Genomic DNA, 12,913 nt, shown 5'->3' on the forward strand with positions numbered 1-12,913 from the left:
TTTTTTTTTTTTTTTTTTTTGAGGCAGAGTCTCGCTCTGTCGCCTGGACTGGAGTGTAGTGGCCGGATCTCAGCTCACTGCAAGCTCCGCCTCCCGGGTTTACGCCATTCTCCTGCCTCAGCCTCCCGAGTAGCTGGGACTACAGGCGCCCGCCACCTAGCCCGGCTAGTTTTTTTTTTTTGTATTTTTAGTAGAGACGGGGTTTCACTGTGTTAGCCAGGATGGTCTCGATCTCCTGACCTCGTGATCTGCACGTCTCGGCCTCCCAAAGTGCTGGGATTACAGGCTTGAGCCACCGCGCCCGGCCTGCCTTCTCCATAACTTACCTTTTGACTTTCCATGTCCTGCCTTTTGAGCATTTAACATGGCAAGTTTCTTCTGGTTTTCTGAAATTTCCATTCCTGCATTTAGAAATAAATGCGACATATATTCAGAACACATGGACATGTTTCAGAGCAAAACTTGCATCACAGCCCATATCAGCAGTGACGTTCCCACCATAACCTGAGACCAAGAACCTTCATCCTCAAAGAACCCGGACAGGTTGAAGACCAGCAAAGGGGAAGTCACAAGGATTATCGCCAAGGTGGCCATGTGGCTGTTCTGCCAACCCGCAGAGTCTGGAGAGTGAAACGGGGTGGTGCCCGTGAGAATGCAGGATGTCTGTGTGAAGCCCGACACACCCGGGCAAACGTTCACACAGGGTCATCCCAATGATAACCTAAAGGATGAGGCCCCAGAAGGAGAGGACAGAGCAAAGGGTCCCAGGGCCTGTTCATCCACACACTATGAGACCTTTGCACGCTAGCAGTTACACGCTGAACAAAGGCAGCATGTGAGTAGCAGGAGCCGGATTCCGTACCCCAGCTGTGCGCAGTGTGTGCCCTGAGCATTCCCTCACTGTCCAGTAGCACGTGACAGTGTATGTGCACAGTGCGTGAACCGGGTGAAACAAGAGTCACCGGAGGCCGGGCGCGGTGGCTCAAGCCTGTAATCCCAGCACTTTGGGAGGCCGAGATGGGCAGATCACGAGGTCAGGAGATCGAGACCATCCTGGCCAACACGGTGAAACTCCATCTCTACTAAAAAAATACAAAAAACTAGCCGGGCGAGGTGGCGGGCGCCTGTAGTCCCAGCTGCTCGGGAGGCTGAGGCAGGAGAATGGCGTAAACCCGGGAGGCGGAGCTTGCAGTGAGCTGAGATCCGGCCACTGCACTCCAGCCTGGGCGACAGAGCGAGACTCCATCTCAAAAAAAAAAAAAAGAGTCACCGGAAAGACAAGACGAGGCAACCCTTGGCTTCGCAGGATGTGGGGAAGGAGAAGGAAGGACAGAGCGGAATGGCCAGGGCTGCGTGCTGGGGCCCTGCCTTCTCCCGAGGGAAGCCTTCCTCCTGGAGGCGGGTGCTCGCTCCAGCTTGGCAGAGGTGACCCAGGCCCTGTGTCTGTGAGCTCGCACTGCCTGGCTCACTCCCGAGGTTCCCTCTCTACCTCTGCCCACTCTGCTCCCCTGGCCCTGACTCCTCCACATGCCCAACATCTGTCCCAGACTGTCCTGACGTCGGGGTCAGGCTCTGTATGCTGGCCACTGGGCTGTCCCTGCCTCCAAGGCCCTTCGTGTCCATTCTCTCTGACCTGCTACATAAAGTATCTACCCACACACATGCATCAAGCATGAGGGCTGCCAAAACATTCCAGGCAAGGAATGCATCCAGTTTTATCACACACGCGCCAGTTCCCAGACTTACTGGCTCCGGAGTGCCTCAGTCATACATACACTCGCGTCCTCTGACCACTGGCCATGGGGAGCATCACACGGCAAAGGGCATCACATGAGGCCCCTCCTTTCCTTTCTATTGAGAGACACTGTGGAAAGCGTGTAGGATGCCCCCACCTCCCCCCGGCAAATAGTGCCGTCTTCAGGAACCCAAACACTCTGGCTTACAGATGACTTCAGGGCCTGCACCAGACAACATCATATGATGAGTAAAACTAAGATTTTGTGGCTCTGTCATTTTGCCTTTTAGTAACTGTCATCTTTGAATGAATTCTGGGCACAAGAGTGATTAGCCCTATTCCAATGGAGCCCCAGAGTCTGCACCAATAATCTGTGGCTGTTGCTGGGAATCAGACTTCCTTTTAGTCTAAAGAACACCCCGACACTTGGTGTAAGGGGTCGCCTGTGATGTGGGGAGCTCTGTATCTTGGAGTGGCCCAAATCCAGGCCAACGTTCACCCATTTAGTGTATCCAAGGGGATCCCTGCTTCCGCTTTAGCCTGACCAACTTGTAAATCCCTCCAACTCTACTGCAGAATCTCACAAAACCTCCTGTGGGTGAGACCAAATGCTGCAGTCAAGTTTAGAGCCAGTAGCTGGGGAGGACAGAAAAAGCACTTCCTCGTTTTCAGTTCTGCTGTCCTCATGGCAGTGGGCAAGGATGGGGAGGGGTGTATGCTGGCTCCCCTCCATCCTGGACCACGACTTTTGAGGACTGGGCTCACTTGGACTGCAGAGATGAACATCCTTCACTGTGGCACCCTGACTTCCATTCAACAGATTGTGCTCAAAACCCTGAAGAGTTTGGGAGGCAATGAAATAGGGGCTCAGAGACCATGGGCGCCGCCATCATTAATGCCAGGCATGGCAGCTTCGTTCTCAGGGGCCACAAAGCACCAGCAGGTCAGCAGAAGCTGGGAAGACAAACCAAAGATGTACGAATGTAACACTGGGTGTGAAGGACCATCGCCTTAACTGCAATGGATGACGTGGCGTCCTGAGTGTCACAGGGAGAGATGGGAAGCATGTGGGCAGGCTGCTGGGTGTGGATCAACTGTGGCAGTGAGGCACCCTGAAGGTACTGCACGGGCACAGCCAAAGGGGAGGCCTCCAGAATCACGAGATGATACTTTTTTTTTTTTTTTTGAGATGGAGTCTCGCTCTGTCGCCCAGGCTGGAGTGCAGGGGCACGATCTCGGCTCACTGCAAGCTCCACCTCCTGGCTTCACACCATTCTCCTGCCTCAGCCTCCCGAGTAGCTGGGACTACAGGTGCCCACCACCACGCCCGGCTAATTTTTTGTATTGTTAGTAGAGATGGTGTTTCACCGTGTTAGCCAGGATGGTCTCGAACTCCTGACCTCAGGTGATCCACCTGCCTCAGCCTCCCAAAGTGCTGGGATTACAGGCGTGAGACACGGTGCCCGGCCCACATGATACTTCTGATACCCTGGGTGATGGTCACCATAGTGGGGTTCCATCTCTGGGGTCACACTGAGCTGGTTTTATTATTTATTCTTCTACCCTGCATGTGGCATCCAAAATGCTGGATTTAAATGTTATGTGGCCACAGTGCAAGAGTGGTCCAGGTCCATAAGCCTCAATTTTCTCATCTGTAAACTGGGTATAACAGTAACCACTTCAGAGGGATTCAATGAGACAATCTCTATAAATGGGCCACAGAACGTCTGGCACAAGGTAAATACTGAATAAATGTTAGTTGTAGTAACTACATCTGACATGGTCTGTCTTGTAAGTACATTCAGAAGTATTTAGGGTTTGCAGATCCCTCGTCTTTTCCCCATGGTGGGATCCAGCTCTGAGGGAGAAGGCTGGGCAGAGCAAGCCCACAATGGTGGAGAATGAAGCTATTACAGCAAGCAGAGGCAAGGGTGCCTGCAGGGCCAAGGGCTGCTCACCCATCTCCTGGTCCTCCTGCACCCGCCTCCTTTCGTCTGCACAGGCCTGCAGCCACCTTGCCTTGTCTTCTTGTTTTTTGGCACAAAACAAATAAACCTCGTCTGTGGTCCTACTGACGAGCTTGAAGGCATTTTTCACGCTGAGGTTACAGTCCTTGTCGCGCCCATCTCCCAGGTCCACAAGCTCCATCTCATCCATGTCCAGCCGGCCCTTGTAGTATAGCATGTCCCTGCGCAGCAGGTCCTTCTTGCAGGACACCAGCTGGTGGTCAAACAGGAAGAACATCCGCTGCTGGCTTTTGCCTTGCTTAGTGATTTTGGTCAGTTCCCCAGAATGAATCAATTCTGAGCTTCGGTCTAAGATATCCAGTCCCTGGAAGGATGAAAACACATCTTAAGATCTTCCAATTCCAGCACAGCTGTAGTCCTAGCTACTTAGGAAGCCAAGGTGGGAGGATAGTTTGAGACCAGCCTGGGCAACACAGCAAGACCCCATCTCTACATAAAAATTTAAAAATTAACCAGGCATGGTGGCACACACCTGTAGTCCTAGCTACTTAGGAGGCTGAGGCAGGAGGATGCCCTGAGCCCAGGAGTTTGAGGCTGCAGTGAGTGGTGATCACATCAGTACACTCCAGCCTGAGGGGCAGAGCAAGACCCTTCTCTCCAGGAAAACAGAAAACAAAAAACAAAAAACAAAAAAAATTCCCCATTTGGATTCCTTCAGGTGTTAGGATATGGAAGAGACTCCTAACAGAGAATCTTTCTCAGACTTTCTAGTTACCTGAGACTGCCCACTACCTGTCCCCATTCGCAGGTGGGCAGGGCCTCAAAGGTTATTGTGTTAATAAACCTGGATTTATTGGTCTCCTGGTGCCTGAAATATCTTCCTTTTCTTTCTTTTCCTACTCACTAGCAAACTGTGACGGTGCCTCTGTGTTAGCTGAGGGGTCTTCCTTGGCTCCAGCCTCTGGTAAGAAGCATGCTGAATTAATGGAACCCAGTCAAGATCTGAAACAGCAGCTGAGCTAAACAGAGCCTCCAAGAATGAGAGCGTGCAGGGTTATATGTAAGAAAGCATTCACGTAGAGGCACAGGACCGTGATTACGGACCTGACATTATTGTGTTGAGTATTGGCAGCTCCCTGGAATCGCAACTTATTTAGAGTCACAGGAACAAAAGGCCAGATGGGAAACTGTCAGCAAGAAATTAACTTCTGACAAATTCTCCCCTAAATGTCAGTGTCCAAAATCAAAAAGAAAAACACACTTTTACAATATTTAGTTTGAATCTAATCCTATGTTACTTTATGGTATTTGGTATGACACTGGCCTTTGTTAAATAGGATTTGATTCTCCCTTAATCCCAGTCATACACAGTTATTTTCTGGAGACAAAAGAGCCTGACTCCAAAATAGTTCTTCTATTTACTTGCTTAAGCAATTCTGTGCCCTAGATTCTTCACTTACGAAACGAGAGAGTTGGACTCAGTGTTCTCTGAGATCCTCCCAAACTCCAGAAGTCCGTAAGGCCCCTGAAGTTACGTGTTTCTCTCCAATTTTCACCACCTGTAGCCTACTTCAGTTAAGAACCTAACTTCTTGCTCCAAACTTTCTCAGTCCTCTGGGAGAGTGAGCTCTGACCAATTAATACATGTAAAATCAATGTAGCTTGGTCTACAAATCTGAATGGCATCTGCTTGTTGTTCTTAATTTAATGGCAGTAGAGCACAGCGGTCACCCGCATGGACTGTGAAGCCAGGGTGCCTGCTTGGGTTTGAATCCAGCTCTGCTACTTTTGAGCTGTGTGGTCTTGGGCAAGTTACTTACCCTTTCTGTGTCTCGGTTTTCCCATCTGTTACATGGGTATAATAATAGTGCTTTACTTCGCAGGATGGTGGAGAGGATTAAATGAGTTCATATAGGTACAAATGGCTCAGATCAGTGCCATTCAGACACGTGGTAAACACATAGAGGTGCCAGCTACTGTCACTGTTTTTATAAATACAGAGAGAGAGAGGATTTGCTGGACCATTATTACAGGCATTGTATTTGTACTCTTTCCTTTTTTTTTTTTTTTTTTTTTTTGAGACAAGATTCTTGCTCTGTCACCCAGACTAGAGTGCAGTGGCACAATCATGGCTCACTGCAGCCTCAACCTCCTAGGCTCAAGTGATCCTTCCAACTCAGCCTCCCGAGTAGCCCGGACTACGTGTGTATGTCACCACGCCTGGCTGATTTTTTTTTTACTTTTTGTGGATATGGGGTCTTGCCAGGTTGCCGGGCTAGCCTCAAACGCCCGGGCTCAAGCGATTCTCACACTTTGGCCCCCCAAAGTGCTGGGATTACAGGTGCGAGCCACTGTACCTGGCCTGTACTATCTTATAAAATGCTCACGGTCGCCTTTGAGGTAGGTAATATTTTCCTCCCTAATTTATAAGTTAAAAAAATTAATCTGGCCCAGATCATACAGTATTCACATGTGGGCAGGGACTCCACAGTCCCCCATACGTCTACTACCATGTTATGTGGCTGCAAATGAAACGTCCTCTACGGTTCTCGTGGAGCTCCCTCTACCAGGAGAGACAGAGGCTCCGCAATAAATTAACTGCAGATACTCTTCAGATTTTATTTCTTACGGGGGTGGGGTATAAAGTAGTTGACTGTTAAATTCAACAATATGCCTCGAAACACATTTACCATTAATGGTATATATACCATTAAAGCCAAGAATATAAGGTACTGACCGCAGGATATTAAGTGCGTCTGCACCAGATCAAAGATGCAGGAGGGGTGAGTGGCACGGGATCATGCGGGGTGTCTCCCACTTACCTCCCAGCCCACGATGGACACCTGCCAGCGAGCTATCTTGTCGATGCTCTCCAGCTTGCGCTTGCGCTCATTGATCAGACAGGCCACATTCTTCATGGCCTCATATGCTGCCTTTACGTTGCTATAGTCACTGCAAGATGGGAGGATAATTTTAATCACATAACATGTACCTTACAAATAAGGACTGGCAAAATAACCCACTGGGGCGCTTCTTCATATACAAATGCTCTAGACAAAGTGTCATTTACATCGTAGCCGCTGTTTCCCTTTCTTGTTTCCCTGTGAATAGACTACAGTCTGCCTAGGTTAAGGGAGCTGACGCAATGCAATTCGGAATTCTTTGGAATAAAAATGTTTTCACTCATTTCCCAGAAATCACAATGAATGACAGTGAATGCCACAGATAAATTTTAGTCACGGTGACAATGGGTGACTTTCATTAATACAGAAAGAACAGTCTTTATCATGGCTCTGATTCTCACATAACCACTCTTGCTATATGAAGTACTTTAAAAATCACTAACCATTTTCCAAAGTGACTGTGTGCTCTGACTGTTCATCTTTTATGCTGTTCGGGAAAGGACAGGAGAGGACAGGCGAGGACAGGCGAGGACAGGCGCCTGAAGTGGTGAGTTACGGAAATGGCAGTATGGCATTCGCCTCACCAACAGATCTTCCTTTCTGGTGCTTTCCGTCCACCACAGTGACGTCAAGCTAAAATGTTCTCCCCAGGAGGTCCCCGCTCCCAAGCCCACTAAAACTGTAGGCACCGGAAAAGCAGAAACTACAGTTTTCATCTACACACAGGCTAGCACAGAGCACGTCCAGTATCTGCAAGCCTCCCATTCAGGTTTTGCTCAGCGTTAATAATGCGGGGCCACGGAGACCAACCACCAGCTAATGAGCTGTATTTTCCACTTTCCCATGGCCACTTACAAGACAGACAGGGCCGCTCATCACAGCCGGAATGAGTTAGAATCCTGCACAGCCATGGGAAAGCCTTGAAAGCAGATTCTACTGTCTATTTACCAAACACAGTTCAACCCAGCTCCAGGGAAGTCCCCAGACACTGCCCACCAGGCAGACCCTGCCACCTTCAGAGAGGCCCATTCACACTCAGGAGCGGGGCCGAGGGCAGGAGCAAGAATGACACCAGTGGCTGCCAAAATAATGGGCACGGAGCCCCCAGAGAGGCCTCCAGCCACGAAGAAAGGGTGCAAAGTCAGTGTTTCTGGACAAAACTGAATTGCAATCGTTTTTTAAAAATAATTTTTGCTTTGTTTTACTTAAGACTAGGAAATGGACTTTCTGTCATGTTGACTAATTTTTATTTTGAAAAAACCAAAATCTGCAAATGTTCTTTGAAAAACGCCTTTAAAGGAAGAAAATCAACTACTGAAGAGTGAGGTGTGGACTTCTGGACCCAGCTTTCCCATCTCAGAATGTACTGAGCTGCCTGCCCACATCTTCCAAGAAGTCTTTGCTTCTTAACTTTCTTATTAATTGTCTTTGGCTCTGGCTCATCATGCCATCTAGACATTTTCTTAAAAATGTCTTTGAAAATTTGTAGAAGATATTTACAACTACAATTTTTTTTCTTCAATTTGGTGACTTTCTTGACTTCCCTGTTTTTTTTCTACTGAATTTTTCTGATTTCTCCATCAGAAAAAGAAAAAAATATACAGCTCTCTCTTACCTATCTCAATGAACTCCTTTTTCTAACTCCTTTAGTCCTAACTCTTCAGCTAACACCCATATCTAGTGTCTGTTGTTCAGTGACCTGCTCTCATTCTTTACTTTCCAATTTAATTGTAAGAAGGTTCCCCCCGCACCACCCCCTCCTTTTTTTTTTGAGACAAAGTCTCGCTCTGTCGCCCAGGTTGGAGTGCAATGGTGTGATCTCAGCTCACTACAACCTCTGCCTCCCGGGTTCAAGCGATTCTCGTGCCTCAGCCTCCCGAGTAGCTAGGATTACAGGTGCCCGTCACCATGCCCAGCTAATTTTTGCATTTTAGTAGAGATGGGATTTCACCATGTTGGCCAGGCTGGTCTCAAACTCCTGATCTCAGGTGATCCAGCTGCCTCAGTCTCCCAAAGTGGTGGGATTACAGACGTGAGCCACGGCGCCCGGCCAGAAATTTCCCTTTTTAAGTCTGTCTCGCCACAGGAGTTCAGAGGTAAAGAGTACAAAAGAATAATGATTCACTCTCCACTCCCTGCAGGGAGATATTTAGCTGCTGCAACCCAGAACTGTTGTGGTTTGCCACAGAAATTTCCTCCTGGCACAATCCCTTCCCTCTTCTTCTTCTCATCAGGACCCTTTGAGATGACCCTCTCCAGAGCTGCAGGTGCAGTCAAAGACCTTGTGTCAGGGGCATGGCCCTTGTTTCGATTCTCATCTAAAAGAGCCAGCTTTAGCCTAGGCGCTTGTGCCCCTGGGTGGCCTGGCTTGAAGCCGGGCACATAGCAGCTGTCCTATGACTATCATGTCCCTGCTGGCCAGGTGAGAACTCAGAATGAGCCAAGCACTGCTACCTTGAGGTACCAAACAGCTGGGCTGTGCTGTGATGACATCTTCCCGTGGCATGGAAAACGGGCATGCACACTCCAAAGCTGAATGGGTGACATGCCTCATGTATAGCCACACAAAGGCCTCTGTGCATGCACGAAATGATGGTTGGCTATTAAGGAAACAAAGGATAATTTCTGGCTCCCCCAGAAGAGATCATATGGCTAGGGAACAAGGGCCTGAGAGGAATTCAGAAACAACCAAAGCACATGATAAAGACTGAGAGAATGTGTATGTTGTTGCTTTTTGTTCAGCAGAAGCTGAGACTCAAACGAGAGAAGGGTGAGTAACAAGAAGAGCTTAGTCAGGCACCAAGGAAGCTCAAAGGGAGACACAGCATTCAGGTAAGCGTGGAAGGAAGCCCTGCGCTTCCAGCAGGAGGGAACAGGGAAAAGACCAGACAGTCGGCACCCTGATGCGGAGGAACGGCTCAGGGCCCAGCAGGCGCCCAGGGCCCTGGCCTTCTCAGCCGCCCCGTATGGATTCGCACCCCTGACAATCCACACCCTTTTACAGTTCAAGCTTGTGTGTGCCCTCAGCCCTTCTAGGTTGCTAAGTAGAGACTGCTTAACAAGTAACTTTAGGTGAGTCACTATCAAGTAACGTTTCTGCCATAAAGAATCCTGCTCAGAGCTGAGCTGCTGTGCGTCAACCTCACGGGCACAGGACAGAACGAGACTCATTGCTTTCCATTCACGCTGCTCTGTTTCCCTCAGAAACGGTCTTTACTAACCACTGAGTACTCAAAGGCACGTTTATAAAATACAGGTAAGCAACATAAGGAGTAACAATACAAGAAAAGCCCCCGTACACTCATGACACAGCTCACGAATGACCCTTGCGTCTTCATAGCTCTAGGGTGGATATTCTGGAGCCTCTTCAATCACGCTATTTCAAGAGTTAATTGCACACATTCTAAACTATCTGAAAACTTGTCCCACGGTGCGCCCAAAGTGTTAAGGCTGACACTGAAGCCCACCTATCACTGCAGGGGTGAAGAGCTGCCTACAGCTAACAGCAGCAGCACCCCCACCCGCGCCCCTCACCCGCGCCCCTCACCCGTGTTCCTGTGTGGTATACTTGAGCAGCTCGGCCAGCTGCAGCGGGTATTTGCAGATCTTCTGCACGGGTGTGAGCAGGAACCCGTCGATGGCGATGTCAATCATCTGCTGTAGCAGGCGGCAGGCTTCGAAGAAATGTCTGTACTTGCCCTGCTTCATGAGGTTGGCGAGCTCCAGGCAGGCGCCCGGGTGGTTGTTGCAGTACTCGGAATAGATGGCAAAGCCCTCTTGCTGGGAAGGAAAAGCACAGCTTCATCAGCTTCTGGGGTGCCTCTGGGGCATCATCCCAGCCCTCTCCAAGGGACACGCCTAGAAAGGAGGAAGATGGACTACTGCAAGAAGGACAGGGCATGAAATCCGCTGGTGCCCGAGCTGCCCTGCCATGGTTTCCACAAGCGTTATCTGGCCGGCAGGAAGAGGTGCTTCGGGAGGCTCCTGAGGCGGCTGGGGACGAGGCTGCCCTGGGACTCAGCACCCTGGTCTCCTCCTAGCCTCCCTCGCACTCATCCTGGAAGGTGGGTAGCAGGGCCTCTAACGTCCCCCTTCTGCAAATTTTTTCAACTCAGCTGAAAACCATGTATGCAGTTTTGATGGTTGCTTATTCTTTGTGGTTTAAAACTAGTCTTGTCAGGTTTTCCTCAAAAATGCCCATTTCAACGCACCTCTCTTCCCACTTCTCTGCTGTCACCCTGGCTGGCCTGCCACGACCCCTTCCCTGGTGGTAGCAGTCCTCCCCTGTCCTCACCGTGGGACTTACCTTCCTCAGGCCACCACCCGGCCTCCAGCCTGTCCTAAGGTGGCTCCTGCAGGAACCTTCTGTACAGGCCACACAAGGAGGCCTATAACAATGTCCCAAATATGCCCAGGTCACACATGGGGCCCAGCCTCCAGCTGACTGACTTAACACAAAAACATGATGCCCAGCCACTTAAAATCTATCTGCCCCAGAGGACTCTAGACAGCTACTGAGCCCAGCACCCAGGAAGTGAAGGTGTGGTGAGGCTGTCATTGTTACTATTATTACTCTTACTGTTCCCTAGCTATTTGGGCTGGGACTAAAATCTTCCTCTGAAATCTTCTAGCAGTAAGTAGTAATAGTCAATCATAAGTTAAAAAATGATAAATGCGTGTTATCACAGGAAGGTTCTGAGGCAGTTACAGTATCACAAGCACGTGTCCTGGAGCCACAGGCCCGGGTCTGCCTTCACAGCTGCCTCTTACTGGTATGTGGCCTTGGATTACTTATTCTCTGGGCCTTAGTTTCCTCATCTAGAAAGTGAGACAGATAATCATATCTACCTCATAGCAATACACAAGCCAATGTAAGAAAACCCTGGAAACGGTGCCTGAAATGTAACAGACACTTCCTGGATATTACTAGGAAGGACTCCATAGTTCTTATGGCATAACCCTTAGAAATTTTTAAAGAGTAATCACTCCAGATGTAACCCCCTAATTCCAGACTACATAAAACGGTTTTGAAAAAATGAATTTGGGACATTAAGACAAGATTATACAGATTTAGTTTATATGATAAGCATATAAGATAGAAGAAACATCTCCTTTCTATGGAAGATTCATCTAGCAAACAAACAATAAAGCTAAAGAGACTCCTGTTGTTCGTGGAGATGCACTTCACAATTATGTAACCAGATGTTATTAATAATGAAGTAAAGGGTGACGCACATTTTGAAGAAAGCAAGATCCTATTTCACTCAAGTGAGGTTCCTCTTTGTTGTACTGTTTCTCAAGGTCTTTCAGAAACTTTCTTTGGAATTTGTAAATATCTTCAATGTTTCCAAAAATAGTGGCTAGTTGTGCAACAGTGAACATTCCGGTGTGCTTGCGGCACTGTCGGAGATAGCCCTGCAAAATACAGAAGCAATGGCTTTCACTTGGAAATCCAAATAAATTATGTGAATAGTACAGCTTTTGTAGGCCTAAAACCATGATCTTGGAATGAATTTTAATTAAAGAAAAATTTTTTAACCTCTACGAGTCTCTGATGAGGTCAACGTACTTCCATGACTGCAACTTGCCATAGGTGTTTTAAACTAAAAAGAAAGCAAAAAGGCTCATGCCGTTGGATTTAGGATCCAATAAACCAGGTAATGTTTCCAGAAACAAGTTTCAAATACCAGAGCTCAAAAATTGGTGTCGTCACGTGTTTTTCCAAACTCTTCAGATAATCATTCTCCCAGCTCTAATTCCATTTCACAGCCCAAATGCAGAATGTCACTGCTTGCTGAACAGCCACGCAGCTCTGTGCACTGTCCCTCAGGGCAAGGATTCCTCTTCCTCAAGGATTCCATCAGCACCGCCTTTCTATGGACAGCACCAATCTGTAGGTCTTTAATCTGAGGCTTGCACTAATTATCTGTGTGTAACACCATGGCTACACTACGGCTTGGGTAGGAGCTAGTGGGATAAGAAGAAAAGGCTGTACATACACGTAACAGCTAACTCAAAAAGAGTTATCATGACATTCAACAGAATGAACTGACCATGACCACTTGGTATGAATTTTAACAGGAAAACAATATAATGTAATAGAGTTCAGAAAAGGGCAGGTTCTGGGGCAGACTGCCTGGGTTTAAATCCAACCCCACCACTTAACTTCTCTGTGCCTTGGTTTCCCTATCTGCAATGCAGGCTAACAGGACTTGCCCAGTGAGAATGCTGTGGTAGCCGAGTTAATCCAGGTAAGGGGTGGCAACAGTCAAAGTTCAATAATTATGGGCAGTTCCTCTTATTTCCCT

At 48.4% G+C, this 12,913-nt stretch overlaps 1 protein-coding gene across 6 annotated transcripts in view; it reads right to left on the minus strand.

The window, feature by feature from the left end:
* SPATA13 (spermatogenesis associated 13) overlaps nt 1–12,913 on the minus strand; it is an 89,974-nt gene that overhangs the window by 6,628 nt on the left and 70,433 nt on the right. For all 6 annotated transcript variants that reach the window (XM_023190308.3, XM_026454228.2, XM_026454226.2 and 3 more), the window contains 5 exons: nt 11,841–12,020; nt 10,153–10,385; nt 6,525–6,654; nt 3,694–4,066; nt 327–401 (listed from right to left, as the gene is read on the minus strand). In XM_023190308.3, coding sequence (XP_023046076.2) covers nt 327–401; nt 3,694–4,066; nt 6,525–6,654; nt 10,153–10,385; nt 11,841–12,020 — 991 coding nt within the window. The remainder of the gene's footprint in view (nt 1–326; nt 402–3,693; nt 4,067–6,524; nt 6,655–10,152; nt 10,386–11,840; nt 12,021–12,913) is intronic.

This window comes from Piliocolobus tephrosceles, chromosome X (assembly GCF_002776525.5).
Source record: "Piliocolobus tephrosceles isolate RC106 chromosome X, ASM277652v3, whole genome shotgun sequence".
NCBI classification, from domain to species: Eukaryota; Metazoa; Chordata; class Mammalia; order Primates; family Cercopithecidae; genus Piliocolobus; species Piliocolobus tephrosceles.